Source organism: Scylla paramamosain, chromosome 13 (genome assembly GCF_035594125.1).
Source record: "Scylla paramamosain isolate STU-SP2022 chromosome 13, ASM3559412v1, whole genome shotgun sequence".
Lineage (NCBI taxonomy): Eukaryota > Metazoa > Arthropoda > Malacostraca > Decapoda > Portunidae > Scylla > Scylla paramamosain.
Window position 1 is genome coordinate 1,024,605 of NC_087163.1, and position 27,839 is coordinate 1,052,443.

At 44.9% G+C, this 27,839-nt stretch overlaps 1 protein-coding gene across 4 annotated transcripts; it reads right to left on the reverse strand.

Moving 5' to 3' along the window:
• Positions 1 to 838: 838 nt before the first annotated feature.
• LOC135106282 (carcinine transporter-like) lies at positions 839 to 27,839 on the reverse strand. 4 transcript variants are annotated; one of them, XM_064015130.1, is made up of 12 exons: positions 27,424 to 27,839; positions 18,211 to 18,407; positions 17,397 to 17,515; positions 16,802 to 16,964; positions 12,963 to 13,117; positions 11,940 to 12,108; positions 10,978 to 11,205; positions 10,355 to 10,566; positions 9,712 to 9,896; positions 6,417 to 9,169; positions 3,593 to 3,703; positions 839 to 1,538 (listed from the first exon to the last, which is right to left on the reverse strand). In XM_064015130.1, the coding sequence occupies exons 1-10, from the start codon at positions 27,445 to 27,447 to the stop codon at positions 8,900 to 8,902; spliced, it is 1,722 nt and encodes a 573-aa protein (XP_063871200.1). In that variant the 5' UTR covers positions 27,448 to 27,839; the 3' UTR covers positions 839 to 1,538; positions 3,593 to 3,703; positions 6,417 to 8,899. The 4 variants fall into 4 exon arrangements, with proteins under 4 accessions (XP_063871200.1, XP_063871201.1, XP_063871202.1 ...); XM_064015131.1 differs by having other exon boundaries at positions 3,593 to 3,755; XM_064015132.1 differs by having other exon boundaries at positions 6,397 to 9,169.

Genomic DNA, 27,839 nt, shown 5'->3' on the forward strand with positions numbered 1-27,839 from the left:
TATAGTATCCTAAATATAAGGGAAAGGGGCGCCACCCTGAAGTAAGAAATCCATCGAGGCATGAGCACCTGGATGTTCTATTTGCAAGTATTAAGCCTCGTGAATCATAATATTCATCAGCATTTTCTCCTGGTCATCACTCTACTTTTTGCCACATGCATCTAAAGCTTCCCTTTGTGACATCCTCCCAAATGTACAGTAGGCCACACTCCTACAAGGTCTACCCAGCGTTGTCAAGACAACAGCCACTACCTACACAGGCTGGTGGGTGATGCGTTAGTCCGTGGGCCTGGATGGCATCAGAGTGAAATGAAAGAGAGAGAGAGAGAGAGAGAGAGAGAGAGAGAGAGAGAATCACATACTTGTTGCTTATGTAAATATAACTACAATCTAAACTTGATTATTGACAGTTCACACTTAGTTCCCCACAGACTGTTATAGCGTCTTCTTCCTTATATTAGACGTAATAGCTAATAGAAAAAAAAAAAAAAACATAAAAATCTCATGTTAAACAATTCTTTATAAACTGAGAATTTCTGCTAAGATAAATCGTAACCCCTTAAAAAAAAAAAAAAAATACACAAAGTTTCCTTTGTCATCCTGGCTGTGGCTGAACCCTGACGCAGAAATGAAATTAGCGCCTACACGGTAAGACCAAGAATTGTATTCAGAAACGCTCTGCTTTCTCACCACGACTATTTTGATGGCCACAGAGATGATTAGATGGGTTCTCACGAGTGTTTCTCCTCTGTATAATGTAGAAATATTGTCCATCTAACACTAGAACTATAAAACCACTTAAGAACTCATCCCCTTGCAAAAGCTGGTGAATTAGTGATTATGTTGAGCACTGGTTTTATTTCATCTCTCTCATACAAGTGTTCTCCTTCTAAACTAACTACAGAATGCTTGAAATACTGAAAACAATACACAAAACTATAAAACTTTTACACAATCCACAATAAGAAAAATTTATTCCACGAAATATCTTCACTAAATTAAACTGCAGCATTTTTCATGGGTAACTTAGCTATAGTATTCTCATCTAGGATTTGAAAGAGTTGGCAAATCATGATGGTGTGAAGAACAAACTAAATAATCTTCAGTCTTTCTCTTGTTACTGAGGTGGCTCAGTAATCTCATTTTCTTTGTATACTTTGAGTTTTGACTTGAAGGAAGAAGTATACCCTTCTAATGCCTTTATTAGATTTCCCAATTCATTAGTATCTGGCTGAGCAACTGCAGAATCTTCTAAATCCTGCATCTGGCGATCATTATTTTTGGACACTTGCAGATGACTTGCAGTGTCAAAATTATCATCACTGGAAGAATTGGGATGTACGTTATTACTTAAGGGATACTTCCTTTTTGTCTTCATACTTATTTCATAAAAAGGCTCTTTTTCCAATGTACCAATGCACTTCTGGCACCCAACATAGTTATAAGCAATGCACTCTTTTCCATCCAGCACAAGGAAGTCCACATCCCTAACGTCTGCATTTCCTGGCATTGTTGTCTGTTCCTTCAACACACTGGACCTGAAAAGATAAATAATTTCTCTCTCTCTCTCTCTCTCTCTCTCTCTCTCTCTCTCTCTCTCTCTCTCTCTCTCTCTCTCTCTCTCTCTCTCTCTCTCTCTCTCTATGTTTGTACACAAAAATATGTTGGTGGAAGAAAATAGGGAATGACAGGAGTAAATGATGATTTCAACAAAGCACTGAAAGCAACAGTATTTATGAGAGGTTTGGAAAGTGCAAATAATAAAGACCTTTTAATCCAACCACAATTGGCAATAAAGGTGACACAAGTTACAAGTGGCTGCAAGCACAACAGCAATGAAGAGAGAGTGCAGGGTAAACATAAGCTCAGCAACAACACAACAATCTGATCTATGTCTTTAGGTCACTGAAGGACTGTGTGGGACAAATCTTTGCCTTTGCTGTCTTGCATCTGTACTTCTTACAAGATGGTGTAGCTTATCATGAGGAGGGAAGATTAAAAGGAATGCCATCTCTTAATGGAAAAAGAGAGAGGAGACATAATTACAATAAATAAGCTAATGAATCAACTGAATAAACTACAAAAAGATCTATGATCAAGAGGAGACAAGAAAATGTATGAAATTGGAGGGATTTGAATGACAGGAAAAGAACAGCTTCTCCCACAGAAAAGAAAGATATACCTGAATAGACTATATACTGAGGTGACAGGTACATTAACTAAAGGAAAAATTGCACAAATATAGATACAGAGACAAGACCAGATGTGTAGCTCAGGTCCTGTATGCTACAACTAGATAAATGCAAACAGCCTTGTAAGCTTCAACCATTGTTTGTCCTTCCTTTGTGATGACAGGACAGTGGCTGTGAATGTGACCAGAAATATAACAACACTTTTATTGTGAACTGTCCTACAAGTCAAGCTCAGATTCACACACACAAATGAACATAAATGACACTCTTATTTTTGGTAACTATCACACCTTCACCAATGATAAAAAAAAAAAAATAAACAAATAAATTATATATATATATATATATATATATATATATATATATATATATATATATATATATATATATATATATATATATATATATATATATATATATATATATATATATATATATAAAGACACTCTTGACAAAGCCTGTAAGAACAAGATAAGCCAGGCATGTTAGCTTCACTTCAGCCTTCCACTCTATATCACACACACACCTTCACAGCTGCTTGTGTCACGTCAGCCTCACCATCCCTTGGACATTTAAAGAATGTGAAGAATTTGATCTAAAGGAGACAGTAGCTCAGATGTTGGGACCATAACAGTGGTATGTCCTATGATTATGTAGCATCTGTACTCCAGATCACTACACTTGCTTGTCTCCTTCAGTGTGCCAAGCCACATATGGGCAAACTCTCAAGTCACTTTGAAGTGTGCAACAACACTCACAACATCCTACATTACTGAAAACATGTGATTCACATTTACAAATTTTGGACTTACAATGAATAGAAAAATGTTGTCTTTTACCTTCATACACCAATGTAGAATTTGCCTCTTTGAATTAAAACATTATCAAAACTTGCCTTAAAACAATAATGATAAATGTATCAAACAGCAAAATTCCTCCCATGTTTTGGGAGAGATAATATTTCCCTTCCCTTGTAACTGACCCCATCTCAAGGAATATTTTTCACCTGCTTGACAACTGACACATCTTGCTCCCTCACACATACTTTTGTAAGCAATTCAATTACTACCCATATTACATAGTCTTATATTTTCTTACTTCAGTTAGTTCTTAAACACATCATTTTATGCAAAAAGATATCCTAGCACTTTGTGACCCATGTTTCCATTTCACACATGATTTCAATTAACCTTCTGAGTGGTATGGCTTCTAAACTTAATAAAGTACTATGGTGCAAATTTAGAGAACAATTTCAAAACACCATTGACAGGAAACAGAATGATGGGGCAGATTACACCTTTTAGTGCCTTCATTCAGGAAAATCTAGTTACTCAAAGAAAACAAGTATCACATAGTTACTAGCAGCCTACAGAGCACAAAAAAATAGAATGAGCATTTACTTATGAGTCAGGTGAATCGACCAGCCAAGTGCCTTCAAGAAGAGCACACGGCACCAGCATTGCCAGTGACCAGTGATGAAGACAGGACAGCTATGGGCAGAGAGGCCTCACCTTGGTATGGGGAGAGAAGCTTTGTGTGAGAGTTGCATCTGGCACAGTTGTTCTAGAGGAAAGAAAGGAAGTAGTTGAGATACAAGAAATCCATACAGTAAAAGGTTGTGGGGTGGACAAAGAGAATGACTGTAGCATGGGACAGGGATGGAAGGTTAACTGATGTGGTGTGGATGAAAGAAGCAAGCAAAAGATAAGGAACGTAAGGGTGTGCATTTCTAAAGTACACTATGAAAGGTACAGAGGAACATAGGTGGAAGGATTTAAGATAGCATGGGCAGTGTGGAAGTTAGGAATAAAGGTGTGTGTGTGTGTGTGTGTGTGTGTGTGTGTGTGTGTGTGTGTGTGTGTGTGTGTGTGTGTGTGTGTGTGTGTGTGTGTGTGTGTGTGTGTGTGTGTGTGTTACTCACCTACAGTTGTCTGCTGGTCACCCACCCAGCCTACAGAAAGAGTTCAGAGCTCATTGTGACAAATTTGGGTAGGACTGAGACAACTCACGCACTACACACCAGGACAGTGAGGCAACAACCCCTCACCCCTTGAGACATGCCCATTTGCCTTGCCGCGCTTGGGACTCAAACCTGGGCCTTCTTGGTTGTGAGCCGAGTGTGCTTACCACTACACTACACGGTGTGTGTGTGTGTGTGTGTGTGTGTGTGTGTGTGTGTGTGTGTGTGTGTGTGTGTGTGTGTGTGTGTGTGTGTGTGTGTGTGTGTGTGTGTGTGTGTGTGTGTGTGTGTGTGTGTGTGTTTACTCCTGTAACTGTTAAAAAAAAAAAGATAAAGTTTTAGAATGTGAATGAATGTCTGAGGAACACTGGTAGAAGAAGGGGTGCATCAATTACAGATGTGAATAGAAGAGTTGTAAATAGAGATATAGGTAGTGACCAATGGGAAAATGGTGTACATCAAGTGAATGAAACTGGTGAGCAGCTGCTGGACATGCGAGTGGAAAGTGGGTTGTTTCTGGTGAACACCTCCCAGTATACATATGCACAGGTATAGGTTCACGGGACCATGGGAGGAGGAAGGGCATGAGTAGTGAGTAGGAGGGATGTGTCATATTCTTTGTGAGAAGACTAAGACTGTTAAATTTATATTTGTCTGAAAGGTGTAATGAAGAAACAGTGATGTGGGATAAAGTTATGATAAAGGTGAAGTGGACAAGATCCTCAGGGTTAGCAATAAAGATATGACAAGAAATAACAGGCTCTAACTCGATAAAAGTATATTTTAAAAGCAAATAATACAAAACTGGTTATCAAATTGCTTTATGGGTATAAGAGTAACATTTTCTAGATAGTGACTGAGAGATGAAGGCTACACAAGAGCAGGTGACAAATGTAGCACAGGAGTTTGCAGAAGCAGCATGACCTTCCAGTGAGCTCACTCTGCACACTTTCACTATTTCTCACCTTGCTATTAAAATTAAACCTAACCTGAGCTAACCAAATCTGGGCTAATATTAACTAACCTATTCTATCCTAACCTATTCTGTTCTCATAGCTTTACAAGTGCTGAGGGACTGATAAAATTAACAACTAATATACACATAGTGTCTCTGCCCTGTAAATTATGTAATAGTTTTTATCTATACATATATTCTTGTGGTTTTCTAAAGAGGAGTGACTACTGTACAGTAATCTGACACCAAAATAAGGTAAATGTGTAAAACAGAAACTCTAATTCTTTTAATATGAAATCTTTCCTATTCTTCAACAAACTTGGAGACCTGTTGGCTTTTGAGGAAATTGAGTTTTCAGAAGGACCCAGATATGACTTAATGCTAACTGGAAGGGATGGTCAGGCTCCCACAAAAGACACACTACCTACTCTGCATTAATTTTTTGGCCATGTAACAGCGAGGAAATTCTCAAAACAAAATGTATATTATGTTGTAATAAAATATTTCACAGATTAGTCTGGAGCTGTGGTTATGTAGAATGCCTAAAATAATTAGAAATAATAAGTGAAAACATCTGTGGAGATTAACAAATCCTGAATCTTTTATTCAGTTAATGTCATTACCAGCTGGCTTGTGGCTTTCTTATCTGTACACAGTCATTAACAATAATAATCACCAAGATCATTGCAACTATATTAAGTTCATGAAGTTATAGGTTATGTTAGGAAGACAGATTTCACTGTTTGTTCCCACTCACCTAAAAAACACGGATTTGCACCAGATCTTCAGTTTGTTGAGCATTAGGAAAAAGGAAAAGGAGACTGGGACATACATTTCTAAAGCAAACATTTATTTATTTATTTCAAATTTGACAAGAATCTGAATAAGGCAATGAGTGGCACAGCATTTCACTAGTACTGCGTGTGACATGGCAAGGTTTAAGCAGCCTTCCACGAGATCACCCCTAATAGTTTACGGACATGTCAGCAGAATGCGACGTGACCATACGTGGTCCACCACACCCCAGCGGTCATGCCAACAACTAACATGCCACACTCACTCCCACTGTGTTTAGCATTTCCCCTTAAACTACAGTTCTCGTTTTTGCTAACATTTATTTTATTTTATTTTATTTTTATTTATTTATTTATTTTTTTCTCGGCAAGGTCTGATGCCAGCTTTTCACTAATGGTCACTCTAATATCCTCCTTTTGCACCGGTCTTCCACAATAACAGGAAGTGGTTAAAGCCCTCAGCATCCTAATCACACACAATGCCTCAGCACTCACCAATGAGCAATATCACTCACCAGAAACCAGGCTGCATTAATACATGCTTCTTATTTGAAATACTTTGACGGGAGTCTGGTGGCGGTAGTGTTATGGTTATGTTGTGTTTATTCCTCTTTACAACGGTGCCCAAAGATCTTGAAAGCGTTTACGGCCTTCGTGTTTCGCAGGTTTTCTTTCCTCATTCATTTCTTCCTTTTTCTTCTTGATTCGTATATTCCAGGAATTTGTATATTGTAGTTTTCATCTCTCCAGTATTTTCGTTATAAGACATCTGCTGTTATTTTCTCCATCATGCGATATTATAATTACATAATTTTTTTTTTTTCTTTTTGGACCATGCCAAGATTAGCGAACCCACTCAGAGCAGGGTTCGGTATTCTTTACAAGAAGATTATTGGGTTCGTAATTCTTTACATGGGAATAATCGGGTTCGTTGTTCTTGACATGAACACTTCGGTACTTCGGTACCACACATTTCAGTAACTGATTAAATTTCAAAGCTTCTGTTCACTAGTTAACCTTAATGAACCCTCACTAATCGCAAATCTTGACATAATCCTCTCTCTCTCTCTCTCTCTCTCTCTCTCTCTCTCTCTCTCTCGTCTTCTTACTTATTTTCTCACTCATTCTCTGTTTCCATTCTCTTGCATCCTTTCCTGGTTTAATGCCTTCATTTATTACATTTATCATTCTACTCGTACTTGGAGACTAATTAGTAGGGTGTCTTGTGTTGCCAGGCCGCAATTTGCATTAATACCCGTGTAAACTGCAGCTCGTGATCACGGGGCAGAGTCAGAGACATCATCATCATCATCATCATCGGGCCGCCGTGGTACAGTGGGACAGCGAGCGCTTTAGGTGGTCAAGGAGGCTCTCAAGCGCATGGGTTCCAATCCTGGCCATGGTCCGAGGATAGAAAAGGCATCCACTGGAGTAATGGTTCCCAAAGTCAAATCAAAGTCCTTCGTTAGGAGGCACCGTCCTAGCCCTGATACACCAGGGAAACCAGATGTAAAGCCCCCCCCCCAAAAAAAAAGAAAAAAAAATCATTATAATAAAAAAAAAAGAAAATCATTATCATCATCAATATCAGTATTAGTTACAGGTAACATCATTATCATTTTCCCAGCCAGTGAGGGTACAACCCACAGCAACTCAGTGTCGCTCTCAGGCCAGGAGAAATGGGGAGGGCTGTAGCAGGAAGCCGGCGTAGACCTTTACCAGATCACCATGCAGATTTATTCCACTAAAAATGTGACCTTGTATAAGGACGAGCTTATCAGGCTGTCAAAGAAGATTAGCATAATTGCGGTTGTGCACAGTTGGGAGTCATGAGTGCATGGGCGGGATGTGGCCTCGACAGCAGGCTCTTTCGCATCAGCTGATCCAGAGGCAGATCCAGGAAAGAGGATGGGTGTGTTTTTGTGTAGCACGGTCACGCCAGTTGTGCTGCCGGACGCTGATGTGGTAAGCCCATCGGAGTGTGCTGCACGAGTGACGTGAGGACCAACCCGGTGTGTGTGTGTGTGTGTGTGTGTGTGTGTGTGTGTGTGTGTGTGTGTGTGTGTGTGTGTGTGTGTGTGTGTGTGTGGAATGTCGATCTGAAGTAAGAAATGAAGTAAATTTAGTAGATTTAAATGACCATCACTTAAATATTAGAACCAAAAGAAACCCACAACATTGCAAACACGTTAGATAGATCGATAGATATATACGCAGATAGATAAATATTTCGATAGATAAAACAGATGGACAGAATAGAAGTAGCAGTAATAGTAGTAACAGTAGTAGTAGCAGTAGTAGTAGTAGTAGTTGTAGTTGTAGTAGTAGTAGTAGTAGTAGTAGTGGTAGTAGTAGTAGCAGTAGTAGTAGAAGTCATTTGTTGCTTTTGTTGCTGTTGTAGTACAGGCAGGTCCCGAAGGTACATTTAATTCATTTTGTTGAGTGCTGAATGGCCGTATAGCGGAATTTGCCTGTAATCTTTCTTCCTCACACTCACCCTCAGTGCAAGGTAGGATTAATCATTGTCACCACTCACTGTTACAAACGTGTGGCAGTGGATCTGGCTGAGGGAAGGAGAAAGGTAGAGTAAGTTTACCACTTGAAATGTACTATATACGTATATATATATTACTTAAAAAAATATATATATATATATATATATTACGAATAGATTTTACATAATTAAAAAACAGGACGAGAAAAAAAAAAAAAGCGTGTTGGGTTCGTGAGGGCGAGCCAGAGGTTGCGCCCCGTGGTGCGGGCAACACTCCAGCACTGATGGTGATTCAGGATGCGCTTGCGTCGTCACAGCAACGCCAGCCACAGCAAGTGGTGTTTTGTATGGCACTATCGTAATAGTTCTGTGTTGTTTCACAGCCGTACTTCCCATTCACAACACACATTAAAGCACGATAACTGTGTGGATGGCACTGCGCGCATCTAGCTAGCGTCACAGAACCATGGAGACACAGGGGCACAGCGGCGCGGCACCACAGGATCAGCATTTGTCAAGAGAGGCCAGCGCATCGCTTCCCACATTATCGTGACCTTCTGCCTTACTCTTATTGCTCCGATTGGATGTCGTAGCGGCGCAGCATCGGCGGCCCTTGTATGACCAGTACTTCTCCGAGGTGAGGAAGGTGTTGGCATCGAATAATGACTGTGGCAGGTCTGTGTTCAGCGTCTCCGGCAGCAGAGAGGCGGCCAAGAAGCCCACCAGGCCGATCATGAACAAGATGATGTAAGGCACCCACGCCCCGAACACCGCCTGCCGGGACACGGAACATGGGTTAGTTCCGAGGTTAAAGTAAACTGTCGTTCTGCTTCATTTTTGTTTTCAAACAGCAGTAACATGCATTTAGATCCTCGCGAGGCTGTCTGATCCAGCACCATTCTAAACTAACTAGAGTGCAGAAGAAAACTAGCTGCTGAAAAAGGGGGAAAATATAATATACAGCCACTATTATTTACTGGCGTAATAATGCGCTGTGCGAGAGGTGGAGGTGGAGGCTCCGTGAGGGAGGCTTTAAAAAAAATTATATTCTGAAACAGTTCTGGTTGCACCTCCACTACTTTCAAGAGGTTCTAGTTGAAGTCACAGGAGTTTTAAGGATGTTTTTAAGGTTCTAGTGACAGATTGAAAAGATTTCTACATTATTAAAAGGAGAAACAGTCTTGAAAATTAGGTTAATCGTCTGTGGCTTCTAAAAACAGTACTGGTGAGAGAGAAGAGCGTTTCTGAATACGAGCCTAATGGAGGCAGCGAAGCGCGTCACTCTCCATGCACCGCGTACAGTAGGCGCCACTCACCAAGTAGGCGATGTAGGGCGCCGTGATACCGAAGCAGGACGAGATGATGGAGGTGAGGCCGGTGCCCGCCGCGCGATGAGTGGTGGGGTACACCTCGGCACACTGCACGTACACCACCAAGAAGCTGATGGTGATGAACATCTTACTCACCATCAGTGCCATCAGCGGGATCCACGGGCTCTCGTCTGCCGAGGACCAATAAGCCGCTTGTGAGTTGGAGGGAGAGGATGAGAAGGAGGAGGAGATAACACACAAGAAGAACACAGAGCAGCAGAGTTGTTAGTCTTCACAACATTGTTTTGTTATAAGCTACACTATCTAATCTGAGTCAAGGTGCGGCTTCTTCCGCCCAGAGCTCCCTCCATTCAGGGCTGTCAGGAAATACACAACAAGGAAAACTTGTATAGGATTTTTATAGGAACGATATAAGAACTATCGCTATTGCAACAACTATCCGACCACTGCAAACAGGGAAAAAAAAAAATCATAGGAGGAGGAAAAGGAGAAGAAAGTGGTGGAGGTGGTGGTGGTGGTTATAATTCAAAAGAAGAGGGCGAGTGGATGAGCCCTGGCGGTTTGACACCATGGCCTAGCCGACCAACACCACGCGGCCAGCGAGTGGCGGCCCGCGGCGGAGACTCACCCTGCAGGAAGGCGGTGGCGAAGGCACACACGCCTGCCAGTATTGCGGCCCCGGCGGCCGTCCAGCGGCGCCCCAAGTTCTGGGCGCTGAACCAGCCCAGCAGGTTTGAAGGCAACTCGACGATGCTCAGCAGGAAGAAATTCAAGAACTCGTTCCCGCTCACATTGGCCATGTTGTAGGTGAGGCCGTAGTAGAAGAGGTTGTAGCACGTGCTGCGGATCAACCGGGCAAACTCAGGCACTGGATTATACATAAATAAATAAATAAATAAATAAATAAATAAATATATATATATATATATATATATATATATATATATATATATATATATATATATATATATATATATATATATATATATATATATATATATATATATATATATATATATATATATATATATTTATATATATATAATGACCACTCTAATATGAGAACTGTTTCATTGAAAAATCTTACCCCTCTGTGAAACCTGCTAAGTCCATTAATAAGAAAAAAGTCTGAAAATGAGCGGGAGTCTCGCGGTCAGGTGGCGTGGCGGGTTGGTGGTGCCCGCCCCTTAGAGCATCAGAGGGTCAGGCTGCCAGGCTGAGGCGTCAGCACTCTTGGCACCCGGTACTTACAAGCAGGCGGTGAGCAGCAGGGTGCGGATGGCCATCACGCGGTACTTGAATAGCTGCACGGCTCCGTAGTTGGTCTCCGACCTTTGTGTGGCGACAATGGCCTGCAGCGTCTCCTGCAGCGACTCAGGCACCTTCCTGCCGTTCTTGGCGGCGATGTTCTCAAGGACCTTGGAGCAGCGGTCCAGGCGGTTTCTGGACAGCAGCCATCGAGGAGACTCTGGCAGCACCCTGACCGGGGAAGAAAGCGTAAGATAGAAGGCAGCTGGCCTTCGTGGAGGCACTGGGCTGGTATACATAGATGTTTTTTATGCGTACTAATATATGAGGAGTTATATATTTTTTTCCCTCAAAGCATCACCCACACCATGCAGTGGCAGTGGCCACCATGCAGTGGGACTCCCTCAATGTCACCCGCGATCAGACACAATGATACAGCACAGGCAGGATGACAAGTGACTTTCCCGCGAGATTCAAACACTGCACCAGCCAAACTGTGCCAGCAGAGCGCCAGTCACAAAGACCAATTCTTCCGTCACAGGGATGCACACACACAGACACACATTAGTACAAATAACATGAGAAGACAGCGCTTGCAGCACAGTGAGAGGCGTGCCCCGTGGGACAGCTGAGGGCCTGGTACAGCACAACCTTCCTGCTTCCCTCACGGAGTGGGCTCGCCGCCCCTTTCGTGAGTCTGCCTCAAGGCGACTGAGCTCCATCCCCTAGATGGGCATTCATTACTGGAGGAGAGGACAACCTAATACTGCTGCTGCTGCTGTTGCTGCTGCTGTCATTGTTAACAGCGTACCTGAGACGACTCACAGGAGCGTCTGGCACAATGCCTTACCTGCCAGAACTGCGTGCCTTCCCCACCCACATTGCCTGCACCATGTCACCTGAGTGCAGGGAAACAAAGTCCGTTCCCACGCCTTTCCCAAAGAAGAGGAAGCGGCTGCCCTCACCAGTGGCCGATGAATATGATGAAGAAGGGCAGGGTGGTGATGAGGCCGAGAAGCTGCCAGTCCCGCGTGGCCCAGGCCAGCAGCGGCAGAAGGCACATGCCACCCGTCCAAAAGATGAAGGAAGTGGAGGTGATGCGCGTCCGCCACCCAGGCGACACCTGCTCCACGACTGCCGAAGGAGACAAGTGTTAGTCTCCTCAAAGTGCCCCGCCCCGCCCGCCCAGCACTGAGGTGTTTCAGGACTATGGAGGGATGGGGCACCGTCACCAACACCGTCCTTACTCTGACCCCAGGACACGTCAGTGTTATGGGATGCAATGCACAGGTCCGTCACTGCATTACTAACATGCTTCAACCCCCCTCCTCCCCCAGCATCCCTCCCGCGCAAACTCCTGCCTCTCCCTCCTCCGCCTCACAACCTGTTGGGAGTCTTGGCCAGCCGCGCCCCGCAGAGGTAGGTACACCCTCCCCTCGGCGACGTCCTCCCAGCGGGGCGCGGCGCCGCCTCCTGCTCCACTCAAGTGTCGTTCAATCAGTGCGACATTCTTGTGCCTGAATGGGAGCGCCGCCTTGATTGCCGTGCCTCGCTCGACACGCTACGGGAGACCATGAAGGACAGGCGCGCTGCCCTCGCTGCGCCCCTCCGCCACCACCTCACCCAACACGTCGTGACTCGCAACCATCTCCCCACACTGCATAATGTACACAGATGCGTGTATAGTAAACGCACACGCACACACACACACACACACACACACACACACACACACACACACACACACACACACACACACACGGTTTGCAAAACAATGTGAGACAAGAGAGAGAGAGAGAGAGAGAGAGAGAGAGAGAGAGAGAAATAACACACGGGGAGGCAGCGGGACAGGCGACGTTACTGCTGAAACAACAAAGTCTACAGTCGCGAAAATAAATAGCATAAGCTGAAGGATGGGGAGACTGGAACAGAAGCGGAACATGAGGCCTGAGTGAGTGAGTGAGTTGGTAAGTGTGTTGTCTACTCACCGATGATGAGTGCGAGCTCCAGCATGGACGGGAAGGACGTGGAGGCGAGGAAAGTGGTGATCATGATGGCGGCGAGGGAGGTGACGTAGAGGCGCACCAGGCCGAACACTGCGAACACGGCCACCGTCATCGCCAGCACAGGCAGCCGACCTATCCTGCGGGCACAGCAATGTGTGGGTGCGTGTCCCCGCGCCCGCCCCTCCCCAGCCAGGTGAGAAGCGCCCGGCATACAACCGAACCTAACAGGCCCGTATTCTGAAACGCTTTTACTCTCTCACCACGACTATTTTCAAGGGCCACAGAGATGACTAGCCGGGTTCTCAAGAGTGTTTCTCCTGTTAATAATGCAGAAATGTTCTTAATATGTCACCAGAACCATAAAAATATCCTTAAAGACAAGTACTGTGAAGAGAGCCTAATCAATCGCCTAAACCAATTGGAATCCTTGTTATCTTAGCATTTTTTCAGGATGGGACCACAATAGCTTTTTCCTATTTTTTGAGGTCTTTTAAGTCGGCGGCCAGCCTCCTGTAACTCCTATATCACTTCTCTAAGGAATGTAAATTTAAATCTTCTTTCATAAGGAATATTTTTCATCCCTTGTATCTTTTTTTCGTTATTTTTCTTTGTACTGATTCTAACAGACCTACAGCTTTCCTGTAATATGGGACCAGAACTGCACAACATAATGGTGGTGGTGTGCTCGTAACCACGCGGCCCACCCTGCAGCATCATTCTCTCGTATCGGATTCCAGCGCGGGAATTCACCACATCAAGCCAAGGCCCTATAGTTACCCAGCCTTGGCCCAGATCACAAGACACCAAGAAAAAGAGTGAAGGTCAGTTGTCAAAAGCGTTGTCCTCATTTCACGTTTCACTGACTACACACTTCAAGGAACTCAGGCACGCCTTGCCTGTCCATCCTATTAAGCAAGAGTTAGCCATTACCTACTTGATCTCTTTCACTGGTAATCCCTAGAATTGTGTGACTTACTCCGTTGTTCTCGAAATACTCACACACACACACACACACACACACACACACACACACACACACACACACACACACCATTGCCCAGACGGGAGCAACCTTACGGGATGGGAGGTAACCTTAAATGAAATGAAGACGAAACGAGAAAAGAAGAAAAATTAGATTAAGAAAAGAAAATATATATATTCATGAAGAAAAATATGGAAGAGAAAGAGAGAACACAAAGCAACATCTTGGTCACAGCACAGCATAGCACGACTCTGAGCTTTGTATTAAGAAACTTTTAGCTCTCTCACCACGACTATTTTCAAAGGCCACAAAGATGATTAGCAGGGTTCTCACGAGTGTTTCTTTAGTTAATGATGTACACATCTTGTTAATCTGTCACTACAACCATAAAAAAAAGAAAATCCTTAAAATCCCGAGTCACTTCAACTAGAGCCTTTTGAAAGTAGCGAAGGTGCGACGCAGAATATGGTCCTGAGTGCCTAGGGTGCTACCTGGTCTGTGTGGGCTCCAGCGTATCTCCAGCCAAGTGTAATAATGATCCTTAATACTGCTTCCTGGTGCTGGGCTGGAACACTCTCCGCTCCTCCATTTAGTTTAATGCGAGTATTTCAGTGGAGGTTATCGTTACTATTATTCCCGTCGCGCGCAAATTTTATAGTGGTCATGCTCAAGATATTTTGACCAGTCTCGCCTTGTTGAGGAGGAGAGAACTGTGAGGATGAATGCTGGTAAATGAATGGAATGGACTCAGTAATTCGGGTTATTAGTGCTAAGCCATTAGGGAGCTTTTATGGATGAAGGTGTGTTTCATACAGGGACTGCCACGTGTAGGCCTTGCGGCTTCTTGCATCTTCCTTTATTTTCGTATGTTCTTATCTTCTTATGAGCGGGAGTGCCTTACGTGAGTGTTGCGTGAGCTAAAGGACTGTGTGTATTATTCAGAAGTAGGCGGAATGATAGTGTGCATCAGTTTTAAAGATTATAGTAACCAATCTCTCCGCGAGCGATTTACACACACACACACACACACACACACACACACACACACACACACACACACACACACACACACACACACACACACACACACACACACACACACACACACACACACACACACACACACACACACACACACACACACCAAGGAATTACTGAGGGTCAAAGCCAATGGATCACAAAAGGGTCGTGTGGCGCGGAGTGCAGAGACGAGCCTCCTCAATTAGTGACAGCGATAAGACAAGTGGCTATGTGGATTAAGGTCACCGAGAGGCAGGAATAGACAGAGTGAGGGCTGTGGGTGGCCTTTATGCCTTCATGTCTCGATACCTTCATGTCTTTATGTTCTTTATCCCGAAGGGTGTGGTGAGCACGTGGGTCGTGATGAGCCGCCACCAGCCCAAGAACCCTCGATTTGCAGACGTTTCGGCGTGCTATCTTGTCTACTCTTAAGATCTGTTGTGAAATTCGGTGGGATTTTCAGGGCAGTTTTCTTGATTCGTGACGGATAAACGGAAAAAAATATCCATGAGAACCCGACTGATCGTCTGTGTTCTTTGAAGACAATCTCGATGACAGAACAGTGTTTAACAATACGGGCACAAGTCACGCCGACCTCCAGCAATACGACACCCATAAGCCTGAACGCGTCCCGTGTCCCGTGTGTGCGTCACTGTGTCTATCGCAACGGAGCCTGAGAATGTTGGACAACGGCAGCAGCTCTCCCCTGCTAGCCGTCTCCTGCCTCGTGTGTCGCAACGCACTGATCTTATCGCTGCAATTTCAGCTTAGACGCAATTTGAGTAAGGTGAGCGAAGCGGAGCCTCCTCCCCATCCATTACTCAACTCCAACCACCACCATCTCCCCTCCAGCCACCCACACCATTTCACCCACCTCCCATCCACCACACTCCAGACACCCCCTGTCCACCACCACACGCCAACCACGTCTCCTAAATTTGAATCTGTGCAGAACACTTAGTTACTCCTGGCAAGGCTCTGTGCTTCGGGACCTTCGTGTTGCGTCATCGTGAGTGGTGTGGACGACCCAGTGCTTGCTGTGACTAGAGAAGAGGCGAACCAATCAGGCTGAGCTGCAACGTGGCTGTAAATATGCGTGTGTGCTGCAAATGAGGGAAGCCAAAAGACGCTGTAATCAGTGCCTACTGCGTACTGTGGTGCTTGCTGTGTTGCTCCATGTTAGTAGTAATATGCAGATTCAGGTGTGAGGGTCACTAGCTAGACTTAGTCCCGTATTTTGAGCCGCTCGAAGCTTTCACTAGGGCTGGCTTCCAAAGGCCACATATTTGATGACTTCAGTTCCCATAGGTGTTTGATCTCATTAATATGTAGAATCCTTGTTAAGCTACCACTAGAATAGAGTTGTTTTTTGTTTTTCATAAGCCACATATGAGTAGGTGCGTATGGGTGTTTATTTTCATTAATGATGCAGAATTGTGTTAAACTATCACTAGAATTATGAAAATACAATTGAAAATCACAGTCTGTTAAGAGTAGAGGTAAGATACCGAAAAACTCACGCGCTCCGCCACTGAGCTGTTATGCCGCGCCAACATGCTCCTCTTTCTGGAGTGCGAGCAGTCACGTGGTTTTGTTTTACAGCTCACTCACAGAACGTGGCCTTTCAGTTTGCAGTTTTGACTTCAATGACTCCTACTGCTACCAGTACTGCTGCTACTACTACTACTACTACTACTACTATTACTCTTATCACCAATGCTGTTGTTGCTGTTGCTGCTGCTGATGCTGTTGGTGCTACTATTACAACAACAACAACAACACTTTCATCACTGCTAATACTGTCGTCTCCACCACTTACAGGTCAGAGAGGGAGTTGAACACCACGGTGCCCACCACGTTGCCCGCCACGCCCACGGACTGCCAGGTGGCTGCCATGCTGGCCTGCTCACATACCCAGTGCTGCTGCGTGCTCAGCGTTGAGTCGTAGTAGGTGCGGTCGTACTCCCACAGGCGCCGGCACTCTGTTCAGGAGGAGAAAGGGAGTGAGGGACGTGTTATTGTGCGTGGTGGGCACAGTGCCATGGGACCTCACCCTCTTCTTGTTCAGCAGAATGTCACTCTGCATGTTGTCGCGGCGCTAAATACAGTCAATGTGTCAAGCAGGCAAGACAGCAGGCAAGGAAGCAGGGAGTCTTAGGGTCTGCTATGCTGCTTGTCAAGAGTACCCCCTTGCTGCCTCTTTCCTCCTACCACGGACACAGTAACAATCTCAACAACTAATACCAAAATGAGTAACCATGCAGTTAAAATCCTCAAGTGTCTTTTTTTTTTTAGCTAGATTTTCTGGTGACTATAATGGTTTCAGTTTATTCAAATAACTAGTCTCATGCTGTCACTGGGCGGCAAAGGGTTAACGTAGCAGAGGCTGCAGGAATAAGAGGTCCCTGGCTCACCGGTGACGCCGAAGGTTGCAATCATCAGCTCGGGGGAGGACGGTTCCTGCAGGAGAGGCAGCACGTCGCCTGCTGTCACGTTGTACTGCTGGCAGCTGCTGTACGCCCCATCTTTCTCCCTGAGGTAGAGACGACCTGGGTTATAGTGTGTGTGTGTGTGTGTGTGTGTGTGTGTGTGTGTGTGTGTGTGTGTGTGTGTGTGTGTGTGTGTGTGTGTGTGTGTGTGTGTGTTTGTGAATTTCGCTTTAACTCATCCTGCCATCCTTTCAGAAGCGTTGTCTTGCACCTGCCACGCAACTTAACTTTAGAACATTAAAAGATTACTAAATTAAATTAGTATGGTCAAAACCCAGCCGCTTCATGAGGCGCGATGCGTGGCTCGGGCTACCGCGCCCCAGCTGGACCCACCCTGACCCAGACTGAGTCCGCCTTCGAGGCTTTCCATTCATCCCAGCCAAGAAGCGCGTCATTGCTTAATTCCACTGGGGCAATGAAGGCGAGAGCATGGGATACTGGCAGAACAAGATGCCATGCACACTGGTGCGTGGCTGGTTGTGAAGGCTGCACCACAAGACGACCCTCAAGGTATCTGAAAGTGACGAGGTCACTACACCCCGGGAGAAGCCACAGCGCTCGCGTAATCTACCCAAACCTTGGCAGCTACTAATGTGGCTGGTGCACTACAGTCATCATGGGAGAGAGAGAGAGAGAGAGAGAGAGAGAGAGAGAGAGAGAGAGAGAGAGAGAGAGAGAGAGAGAGAGAGAGAGAGAGAGAGAGAATACTTCTCCCTGCCACGAAAAAAATGAGGCTCGCCTGGGGATGGTGAGAGCCTTCCACTCCTCCAGCGGGACGTGGTCGGGGCGGCCGGGCACGTGACACCAGTGGTCGGGAGTGGACGTCATGAAGATCACCGCCAGGGGTACCCAGGGAATGAAAAAGTTGATGGGCACCACGTAGAACCAGTAGAGTAGCCGCTGGTACCGCCCGTTGTCCCCGACCTCCTCCAGCACCTGCGGCACAGCGCCCGTGTGAGGCAAGGCCGCTTGAGAGAGTGCCGAGGGACACCACAACACACACACACACACACACACACACACACACACACACAGAGAGAGAGAGAGAGAGAGAGAGAGAGAGAGAGAGAGAGAGAGAGAGAGAGAGAGAGAGAGAGAGAGAGAGAGAGAGAGAGAGAGAGAGAGAGAGAGAGAGAGAGAGAGAGAGAGCTCTCACACACACACACACACACACACACACACACACACACCTCTGGATTCACAATTTGGGAAGCTAAGAACATTAGAACAAGAAAAATAAGGAAGGTGCAAGATGCTGTCAGGCCTACACGTGGCAGTCTCCGCATGAAACATACCTACCTGTTTCCACTTACCATCCTCATTCATAAATTTACCCACTCATTGTTAGATTGCTGTGAGAATTAATCTTTTAAGTCACATAGAATATGTAAAAAAAAAAAAAAAACAGCAAAGGATCGCACACACGTAAGTGTTACACTGGCACCAGAAGGCTGACGTACAAGACCTACAGGCGTCGTGGTGAATAAAACTTCACTTCACCGAGACACAGCGTCCCTAACACACCAGATGGCTGATGGATAGAGAGGCGTCATCGTGACTGGCGATGTGTTTTGCTCCCCACGAGGTGGTAACGGCTGAGGGAAGCCTTGCCACTGGTCTGCTGCAAGGTCCGCGAGGCGTCTCTCCGCACATAACACTTGAGACGCCTCACTGCCTTTGCCCCGTGTTCCCCTTACTGCACACTCTAGCCACTGGCCCAGGCATGGCGGGGTGTGATGCCGGTGCGGAGGCGTTGGTTTGCATCACGAATACTGGATGGAAGGTCTGGCAAGCCTGGGTTATAGTGAGCAGTAAGTTAGATGTTGCATGTGTGATTCATAGATTTACCTCTACTGTGGCCGCTACATCAACCTGACGTTCCGCGTCCCGCAATGAGTGGCGCGGCGTGGCCTGTGGTGGGAAAACCTACTGGACTGTCGCCCAGTGCCCACTCACTGCTGAATGGACAGGGGAACAAGTGTGACCAGACCGCCCAGTTTTCTCCGTTTCGCCCAGGAATCGAACCCTGGATCTCTCAGCAGTGTGGCAAGCGTGCTAACCTGTGCACCGCCTACTCACACCTGGCAGAGCGATGGCGCCGCCCCAAGCATCCACTCCCTATCGACAATGATCTTTTCTTGCGTAAGTATATTTATATGGGCAAAATGGAATATTTCTATGACTTGAGAATCTAGAGTGTTATTAAAACCATTTTGTCAGTTTGTCCCTTTGTCATGTGTCTGGCTCACATTCTCGGAACGATGAGTTCCAATTCGCGGGTAATACTTGTACTAACCCTATATGATACAGAATGGTAGGAACCTGAACTGAATATCCAGATAAAGGCAATACTAAAATTAGCAAATCACTGGAGGAGAGCATCGATCGCTGGGCCGCGTCCACGCTGCGCCAGAACTCCAGGCTTACAGACTGACCGCTGTTGTCACCCCACCACTACAGCCTCCGCCGCCACCACCATCGCCATGACCTTCATTACTAAAACAGCTACTACCACCACTACTACTACCACTACCACTACCACTACTACTATCCACCATTGTTGCTGCTACCACTGCTATCGTTATCACACCACATTTTACGAACACCATGGACGTAGTACAACCAGGAATGCATAAAATACAAAAGCATATGACTTAAATTTCAAACAAACAACATTTTACACACAATTCAAACCACTACTCGCATCAAAGAAAACACAATTAAAACCAATGTGCATTCTGGAACAACGTGACGTCACAGTTCGGCTTCCTATAATCTAATATACGTTCATGCATCGGAGTGTAGACCTGAGTACCGAACCCCAATGCTGAACATGGGTTGTGGGGATGCGGCCCTGTTTAAGATGTTGCCACGTCCTTCCTACCCGTGCCCCCCTCCCGCCATGTGCACAAGTGTTCTGAATTAATATCCTCATTAAAGTAACATATAATGATATAACATCAGATAGATAAATAGATATGGAATATATATATATATATATATATATATATATATATATATATATATATATATATATATATATATATATATATATATATATATATATATATATTTTTTTTTTTTTTTTTTTTTTTTATTATCAACTCTCCTCTTTTTTACTGTCTTCAGTCTCTTTCTCCTCGCCGCAATGTTGTATCTCTTGCTTTCTTCTTCCGCTACTTTCACGCGAACTGCTCTTCTGATTCTCCTTACTGCATGCCACCCTTCCAGCCGCTGCCTCTCTGCACAAGGCTTTCTGCTCTCTCTCACCCTTATTCTGTCCACCTCTATAACGCAATAGTTAACCAGCATTTTCAATCTTCTACCACTTTCACTGACAAACTCTGGAACTCCTTGCCGGTATCTGCATTTTTCTACTGCCTATGACTTCAATTCTTGTAATTCTGGCCAATCTTTCAGGACAATTTTATTTTGGGACTGACATCTTTAGTGCGCCCCTTTTGTAGTGGGGAAGGGGACTGTCTTTTTTGTTGCCCTGAGCCAGAAGCCTTCTTACATAAAAAGAAACAAAAAAAAAACTGTAGTAGCAGCAGAAACAACAGAAACAGCAGCAGCAGCAGCAGCAGCAGCAGCAGCAGCAGCAGCAGCAGCAGTAGCAGCAGTAGTAATGATAGCAGTAGTAGTAGTAGTAGTAGTAGTAGTAGTAGTAGTAGTAGTAGTAGTAGTAGTAGTAGTAAATAAAAGAAGAAGAAGGAGGAGGAGGAGGAGGAGGAGGAGAAAGAGGAGGAGGAGAAAGAAAAGAAGAAGAAGAAGAAGAAGAAGAAGAAGAAGAAGAAGAAGAAGTGGGGAGTAGCAAGTCGTTACATGATGCTCACCGAGTTCATGTCACAGCCCTTGATGAAGGGGGCCGTGGTGTCCATTGGCAGGAATGATGTGATGGATGACGTACCGCAAAACTGCTAACCCCACCTCCTCGAGCTGTGTAAAAGCTGACTCATCACACTGACGGCACGCGCGGATAATTACCGGAATGAGACCGCAAGCAGTTGGCAACAGGCGCAAGCTGAAACTCATGTCCCCACGTCTAAACCCATCATTCCTCCTAGGTATGCACAGAAAACTCGGACCTGGTGCACCTAATGAAGTGCTATAATCAGTTCTTGTTTGCAAATTATCACATAATGAAATCCTATAACCCGTTCCTTGTTTGCGTTTGTGTTGTCCTAAATTATAACGGACCCATTTTTAGGCGTTCTGTGGCTGCTTCATGTGAACTGTGTAACTCCTGCTAGGTTTGCCTCCTTGACAGAGGTGTAATGTCTGAAGCACCGCTACTTTGGTGGCTGTAGAGGCGAAAAGAACAAGATACAGAGGAGCCCAGTTAGAGAGAGAGAGAGAGAGAGAGAGAGAGAGAGAGAGAGAGAGAGAGAGAGAGAGAGAGAGAGAGAGAGAGAGAGAGAGGAGTTTGCCAGAGTAATCTAAAGAATCACAAGTTAGGAAAAAGATAGATAACGTTGAAAATCATATCAGTTAAAGATTAAGAACGGTAAGGCAGGAAGATAAACGGAGAGAGAGAGAAAAAAGTAAAAGAACATGGAATAGTAGACCACTTTTTCTTGAAATGCTAAAGTGGCCGCCAATCTTGTAGTGTGGAAGCAAGTGGGTAAAGAACAGATGCTTCCTAACAGTAATGAGTCAGTACCACACGCGATGAAGCATCATTTATCAAATGGAATGGACCTTCCTGTTTACCTGTATTTCATTCCCTTTAAGCGACGAGGCTATCAAGAGTGTTCCAGACCAGCTATTATAACACACACACACACACACACACACACACACTGTCGCCTCCATCACCACCACCGCCGCCATCATGGACGTAATTCAGTCCTGCACAACGAATCGGTCAAGTCTTGCACTCGTTTTTTTTTTTTCAGTCATGACTCATTTCCACTCCATCCAGTCACCCATCTTGTGTCTTCACGCGACTAGACTAATGCTGTGGCCTGTGTGTGTGTGTGTGTGTGTGTGTGTGTGTGTGTGTGTGTGTGTGTGTGTGTGTGTGTGTGTGTGTGTGTGTGTGTGTGTGTGTGTGTGTGTGTGTGTGTGTGTGTGTGTGTGTGTGTGTGTTTAAGAGAGGCCTTCTTGGACCAATATTCGTCACTGGCAGTGTGGATGCGTGTACTATCAGCTTGGTGAAGGCAGCCCTGCCCCTGCTCCCAATCCCCGTCTGGTCGCGCAGTAACATGAATGACTGCATACAAGGGAGAGGTTCTGATTACCGTTGCCGTGTGGCGAGAGGCAGCGGCACCCCAAAGCCTCCAGGACAGTCTGCGTGGGGACCGGGACCTGTTAAGTGGTCTCCCCAGCGCCTCTCTAATTGAGCTTGTGTTTACTGCTACAACAACCAGATTAGTGCGACGAGTGTGCTTGATTGGTTTTGCGAGTCCTCTCCCCCCCCACCTCTCTCTCTCTCTCTCTCTCTCTCTCTCTCTCTCTCTCTCTCTCTCTCTCTCTCTCTCTCTCTCTCTCTCTCCGTATGTGTAAGGGATAGATAAATAGATAGGTAGGTAGGTAGGTAGGTAAGTAGCTAGGTAGGCAGGCAGGCAGGCAGGTAGATAGCTAGATAGATAGGTAGGTAGGCAGGTACATAGGCAGGTATATATATATATATATATATATATATATATATATATATATATATATATATATATATATATATATATATATATATATATATATATATATATATATATATATATACATATATATATGGATTTATTGATTTATGGTAGCTGGTGGGGGCGACGTGGCGGCGCGGCGGCGTGGGCCAGGAAGCTGTGTGTTGAGGTAAGTCAAGGAGTGGTGACGATAGTTTTTTTTTTTTTTTAAGTAGGAGGGACACTGGCCAAGGACAACAAAAATCCAATAAATAAAAAAGGCCCACTGAGATGCCAGTCCCATAAAAGGGTCCAAAGCAGTAGTCAAAAATTGAAGGATAAGTGTCTTGAAACCTCCCTCTTGAAGGAATTCAAGTCATAGGAAGGTGGAAATACAGAAGCAGGCAGGGAGTTCCAGAGTTTACCAGAAAAAGGGATGAGTGATTGAGAATACTGGTAAACTCTTGCATTAGAGAGGTGGACAGAACAGGGGTGAGAGAAAGAAGAAAGTCTTGTGCTGCGAGGCCGCGGGAGGAGGGGGGGGCATGCAGTTAGCACGATCAGAAGAGCAGTTAGCATGAAAATAGTGGTAGAAGACAGCTAGAGATGCAACATTGCGGCGATGAGAGAGAGGGTCAAGACAGTCAGTTAGAGGAGAGGAGTTGATGAGACGAAAAGTTTTTGATTCCACCCTGTCTAGAAGAGCGGTATGAGTGGAACCCTCCAGACATGTGGAGCATACTCCATACATGGACGGATAAGGCCCTTTTACAGAGTTAGCAGCAGGGAGGGATGAGAAAAACTGGCGGAGACGTCTCAGAACGCCTAACTTCATAGAAGCTGTTTTAGTTAGAGATTAGATGTGAAGTTTCCAGTTCAGATTATAAGTAAAGGACAGACCGAAGATGTTCAGTGTAGAAGAGGGGGACAGTTGAGTGTCACTGAAGAAGAGGGGATAGTTGTCTGGAAGGTTGTGTCGAGTTGATAGATGGAGGAATTGAGTTTTTGAGGCATTGAATAATACCAAGTTTGTTCTGCCCAAGTCAGAAATTTTAGAAAGATCAGAAGTCAGGTGTTCTGTGGTTTCCCTGTATGAAATGTTTACCTCCTGAAGGGTTGGACGTCTATGGAAAGACGTGGAAAAGTGCAGGGTGGTATCATCAGCGTAGGAGTGGATAGGACAAGAAGTTTGGTTTAGAAGGTCATTGATGAATAATAAGAAGAGAGTAGGTGACAGGACAGAATCCTGAGGAACACCACTATTAATAGATTTAGGAGAAGAACAGTGACCGCCTACCACAGCAGCAATAGAACGGTCAGAAAGGAAACTTGAGATTAAGTTACAGAGAGAAGGATAGAAGACGTAGTAGAGTAGTTTGGAAATCAAAGCTTTGTGCCAGACTCTATCAAAAGCTTTTGATATGTCCAAGGCAACAGCAAGTTTCACCAAAATATCTAAAAGAGGATGACCAAGACTCAGTAAGGAAAGCCAGAAGATCACCAGTAGACCGGCCTTGACGGAACCCATAATGGCGATCAGACAGAAGGTTGTGAAGTGATAGATGTTTAAGAATCTTCCTGTTGAGGATATATTAAAAACTTTAGATAGGGAGGAAATTAAAACAATAGGACGGTAGTGAGGGATTAGAATGGTCACCCTTTTAAGGAGCAGGCTGAATGTAGGCAAACTTCAAGCAAGAAGGAAAGGTAGATGTTTGACAGACAGAGCTGAAAGAGTTTGACTAGGCAAGGTGCAAGCACGAAGGCACAGTTTCGGAGAACAATAGGAGGGACTCCATAAGCCTTCCGAGGGTTTAGGCCAGCGAGGGCATGGAAAACACCATTACGAAGAATTTTAATAGGTAGCATGAAGTAGTCAGAGGGTGGAGGAGAGGGAGGTACAAGCCCAGAATCGTCCAAGCTAGAGTTTTTTTTAGCAAAGGTTTGAGCGAAGAGTTCAGCTTTACGAATAGATGTGATAGCAGTGGTGCCATCTTGTTGAAATAAAGGAGAGAAAGAAGAAGAAGCAAAGTTACTGGAGATATTTTTGGCTAGATGCCAGAAGTCACGGAGCGTAGACCACCGCAGCTCAACCTAGATATGTGCCATTTTTTGCACGAAATCTTTCTTGCAGAATTGGTCTCCACATGTGCCGCACACAGTCTCCGCAGGCCGCTGGTAAGGCACAGTGGGAGGTGCTCCTCAGAATCACACAGCCAGTAATGAGTTTGATGAAGCAAGTAAGTAGTGTTATCCCTGTATCTTGCACGAACATTCACGAGTGTAATGCTTTCCCATTTTGTGCAATGTTGTGATGTGATCTTTGCTGCACTAGCCCATTATTGCCCTCAAGACAGTGATTCCCAGACTGTTTTGCATCACTTTCCCTTCTTGCTTCTAGCAGACCGGCGCGTCCTCCCCTCACGTTTATATTCCATTGTGTCGGCGGGGCGGGGTGTTGTGACAAGCTGTATGGATGTGAATGCAAAGAGCTGCAGGCTGTGTGATGTGTGACATGGGAGAGGATGAGACGGTGGAACATGTGGTGCTGGAGTATGTGAAGTATGCCAAAGACAGGAATGAGATGATGGAAGTGATACTGACTGAGTTAGGGCATGATAGGAATGAAAGAGTGGAGAAGACAGGAAAGGAGTGGATGGTGTTGTTGCTGGGACTGTGTAGAGAGGCGAATGAAAGGATGATTGAGGCGGTGAAAGAGTGTCTGGAGAGAATGTGGTGTGCTAGATGTAGGAACAATTAGTGTAGAGGATGCTGTTCGTTTTTTTTTTTTTTTTTACCTTCTACAGGAGTTGCAGATTCAAAGGCCTGGCTCAGGAGTGATCCTGAGCCACCTGTACCATCAAGATCAAGATCAAGATCAGGCCATTCAGCAGCATCAGTGTGTTTGGTATCGGTGACATGTACAAACAAGAGAGCTCAATTAACAAAAAATGGGTCGAGATTGTGTTACTTAAGAATACAGGGAAATAACAAAATCTGCAAGAAGTCATCAGGCCTACATCTGACAGTCCATATATATATATATATATATATATATATATATATATATATATATATATATATATATATATATATATATATATATATATATATATATATATATATATGTATGTATGTATGTATGTATGTATGTATTTTTTTTCTTATTTATTTATTTATTTATTTATTTATTTATTCCGCCTATCATCCCCTCCATTGTTGTTGGAGTAGTTTTATTATAGGCTTTTTTAAACACCAGTTTTTGGACATGGGAGCAACATCACACACACACACACACACACACACACACACACACACACACACATATTATCCCCGCTTCCTACAGACCCACATAGACAGTCAGGAAATATTACAGGGTCACATAGCCTCTCCACACCCTTACACAGCCAGTCAGGAAACATTACAGGCACACACAGCTTCTCATAGCTTAACACCGCCAGTCAGGAAACACACAGAGCATCCACACAGCTCCAAACAGCCACGTCATCCCGGTAACTAAGGAAATGGGACCAGCGTTATTAATCATTATTGGGCTCTAACTCGGCAACTTCTTAACAGGTTGTTGTGGAAGTTGTTGGAATTTTAAAGGTTCTAGGATTCTATTGATAGTTTAACAAGGATTCTGCATCATCACTTAAAAAGAATACCTATGTATAATTTCTGTGACCTTTGAAAAAAAATAGTCCTGCTAAGAGAACAAAGCGTTTCAGAATTCGTGCCGAGGCATCACCGAGGAGCATCACGCCATAATCTTGTGGCTTGCTAGTAGATGCAGTAATGAGGGGTATCTGTATGCCATGTCTACCGCCACTTTCTGTGAAACCTCCCCGCTTCCTGACAGATCCGGTGTGTATATGGAGGTACGGCAAGAGGGTGTATTACTGAGGTATGGTAAGAGGTGTACATATAAACATAAGAAAATAAGGAATACTGTAAGAAGCTAAACTCTCCCCCCCCCCTCCTACACGTAACATTTGAGTTAAGGTAGTGTATACTGAAGAGTTTCCTTGGTGGTGGTGTGACTATCCCAGCCCGATTTACGCGGCACAGTGGCGCCGCAGTAGTGTAGACGGGAAGACGGGAAGACCTCTGACTAATGTTGAGCAGATGTAGTACTACCTGCCATCCTGACCTTACTTGAGGCTGTACTATGTACTGATCTTCTCTAGCGCGGTTAGTGTTTTAACAGATAAGTCAGGAGCGAGGGATAACCGCTTTAGAGAGAGAGAGAGAGAGAGAGAGAGAGAGAGAGAGAGAGAGAGAGAGAGAGAGAGAGAGAGAGAGAGAGATGTAGTGATAAAGATATTTACCTTTTCAAAGACCGGCGCTACCATGGCTCAGATGCAGCACCAGGGGGAGGCTGACTCAGTACGGTGTGGCCTCCACTACTGCCACTACTGTTGTCAACACCGCCACTCTCACCTGCTGGCCCTCACACTGATTAGCCACGTCTTCCGCTCTTTCCCAGATCAAGTACAGGCTCAGGTGTTCGCTCACTTGCATACCAAGGTCAGGTGATTACAAAAGCGATCAATCTGCGCCGAGCAAGAGTTGAGATGTTTCCCTTCTGTCATCGGCTGTGTCAGAGTACAGCTGATGTCCTATTCACGGCCAAGGGGACCAGAGCAGAAACCTTCGCAACAACCTCCACATACACTGATTGACTAGCACACGCTGCTCACTGCCAAATACTCTCTGCTCCCTGGGACGAGGTGCAGTTGCCACA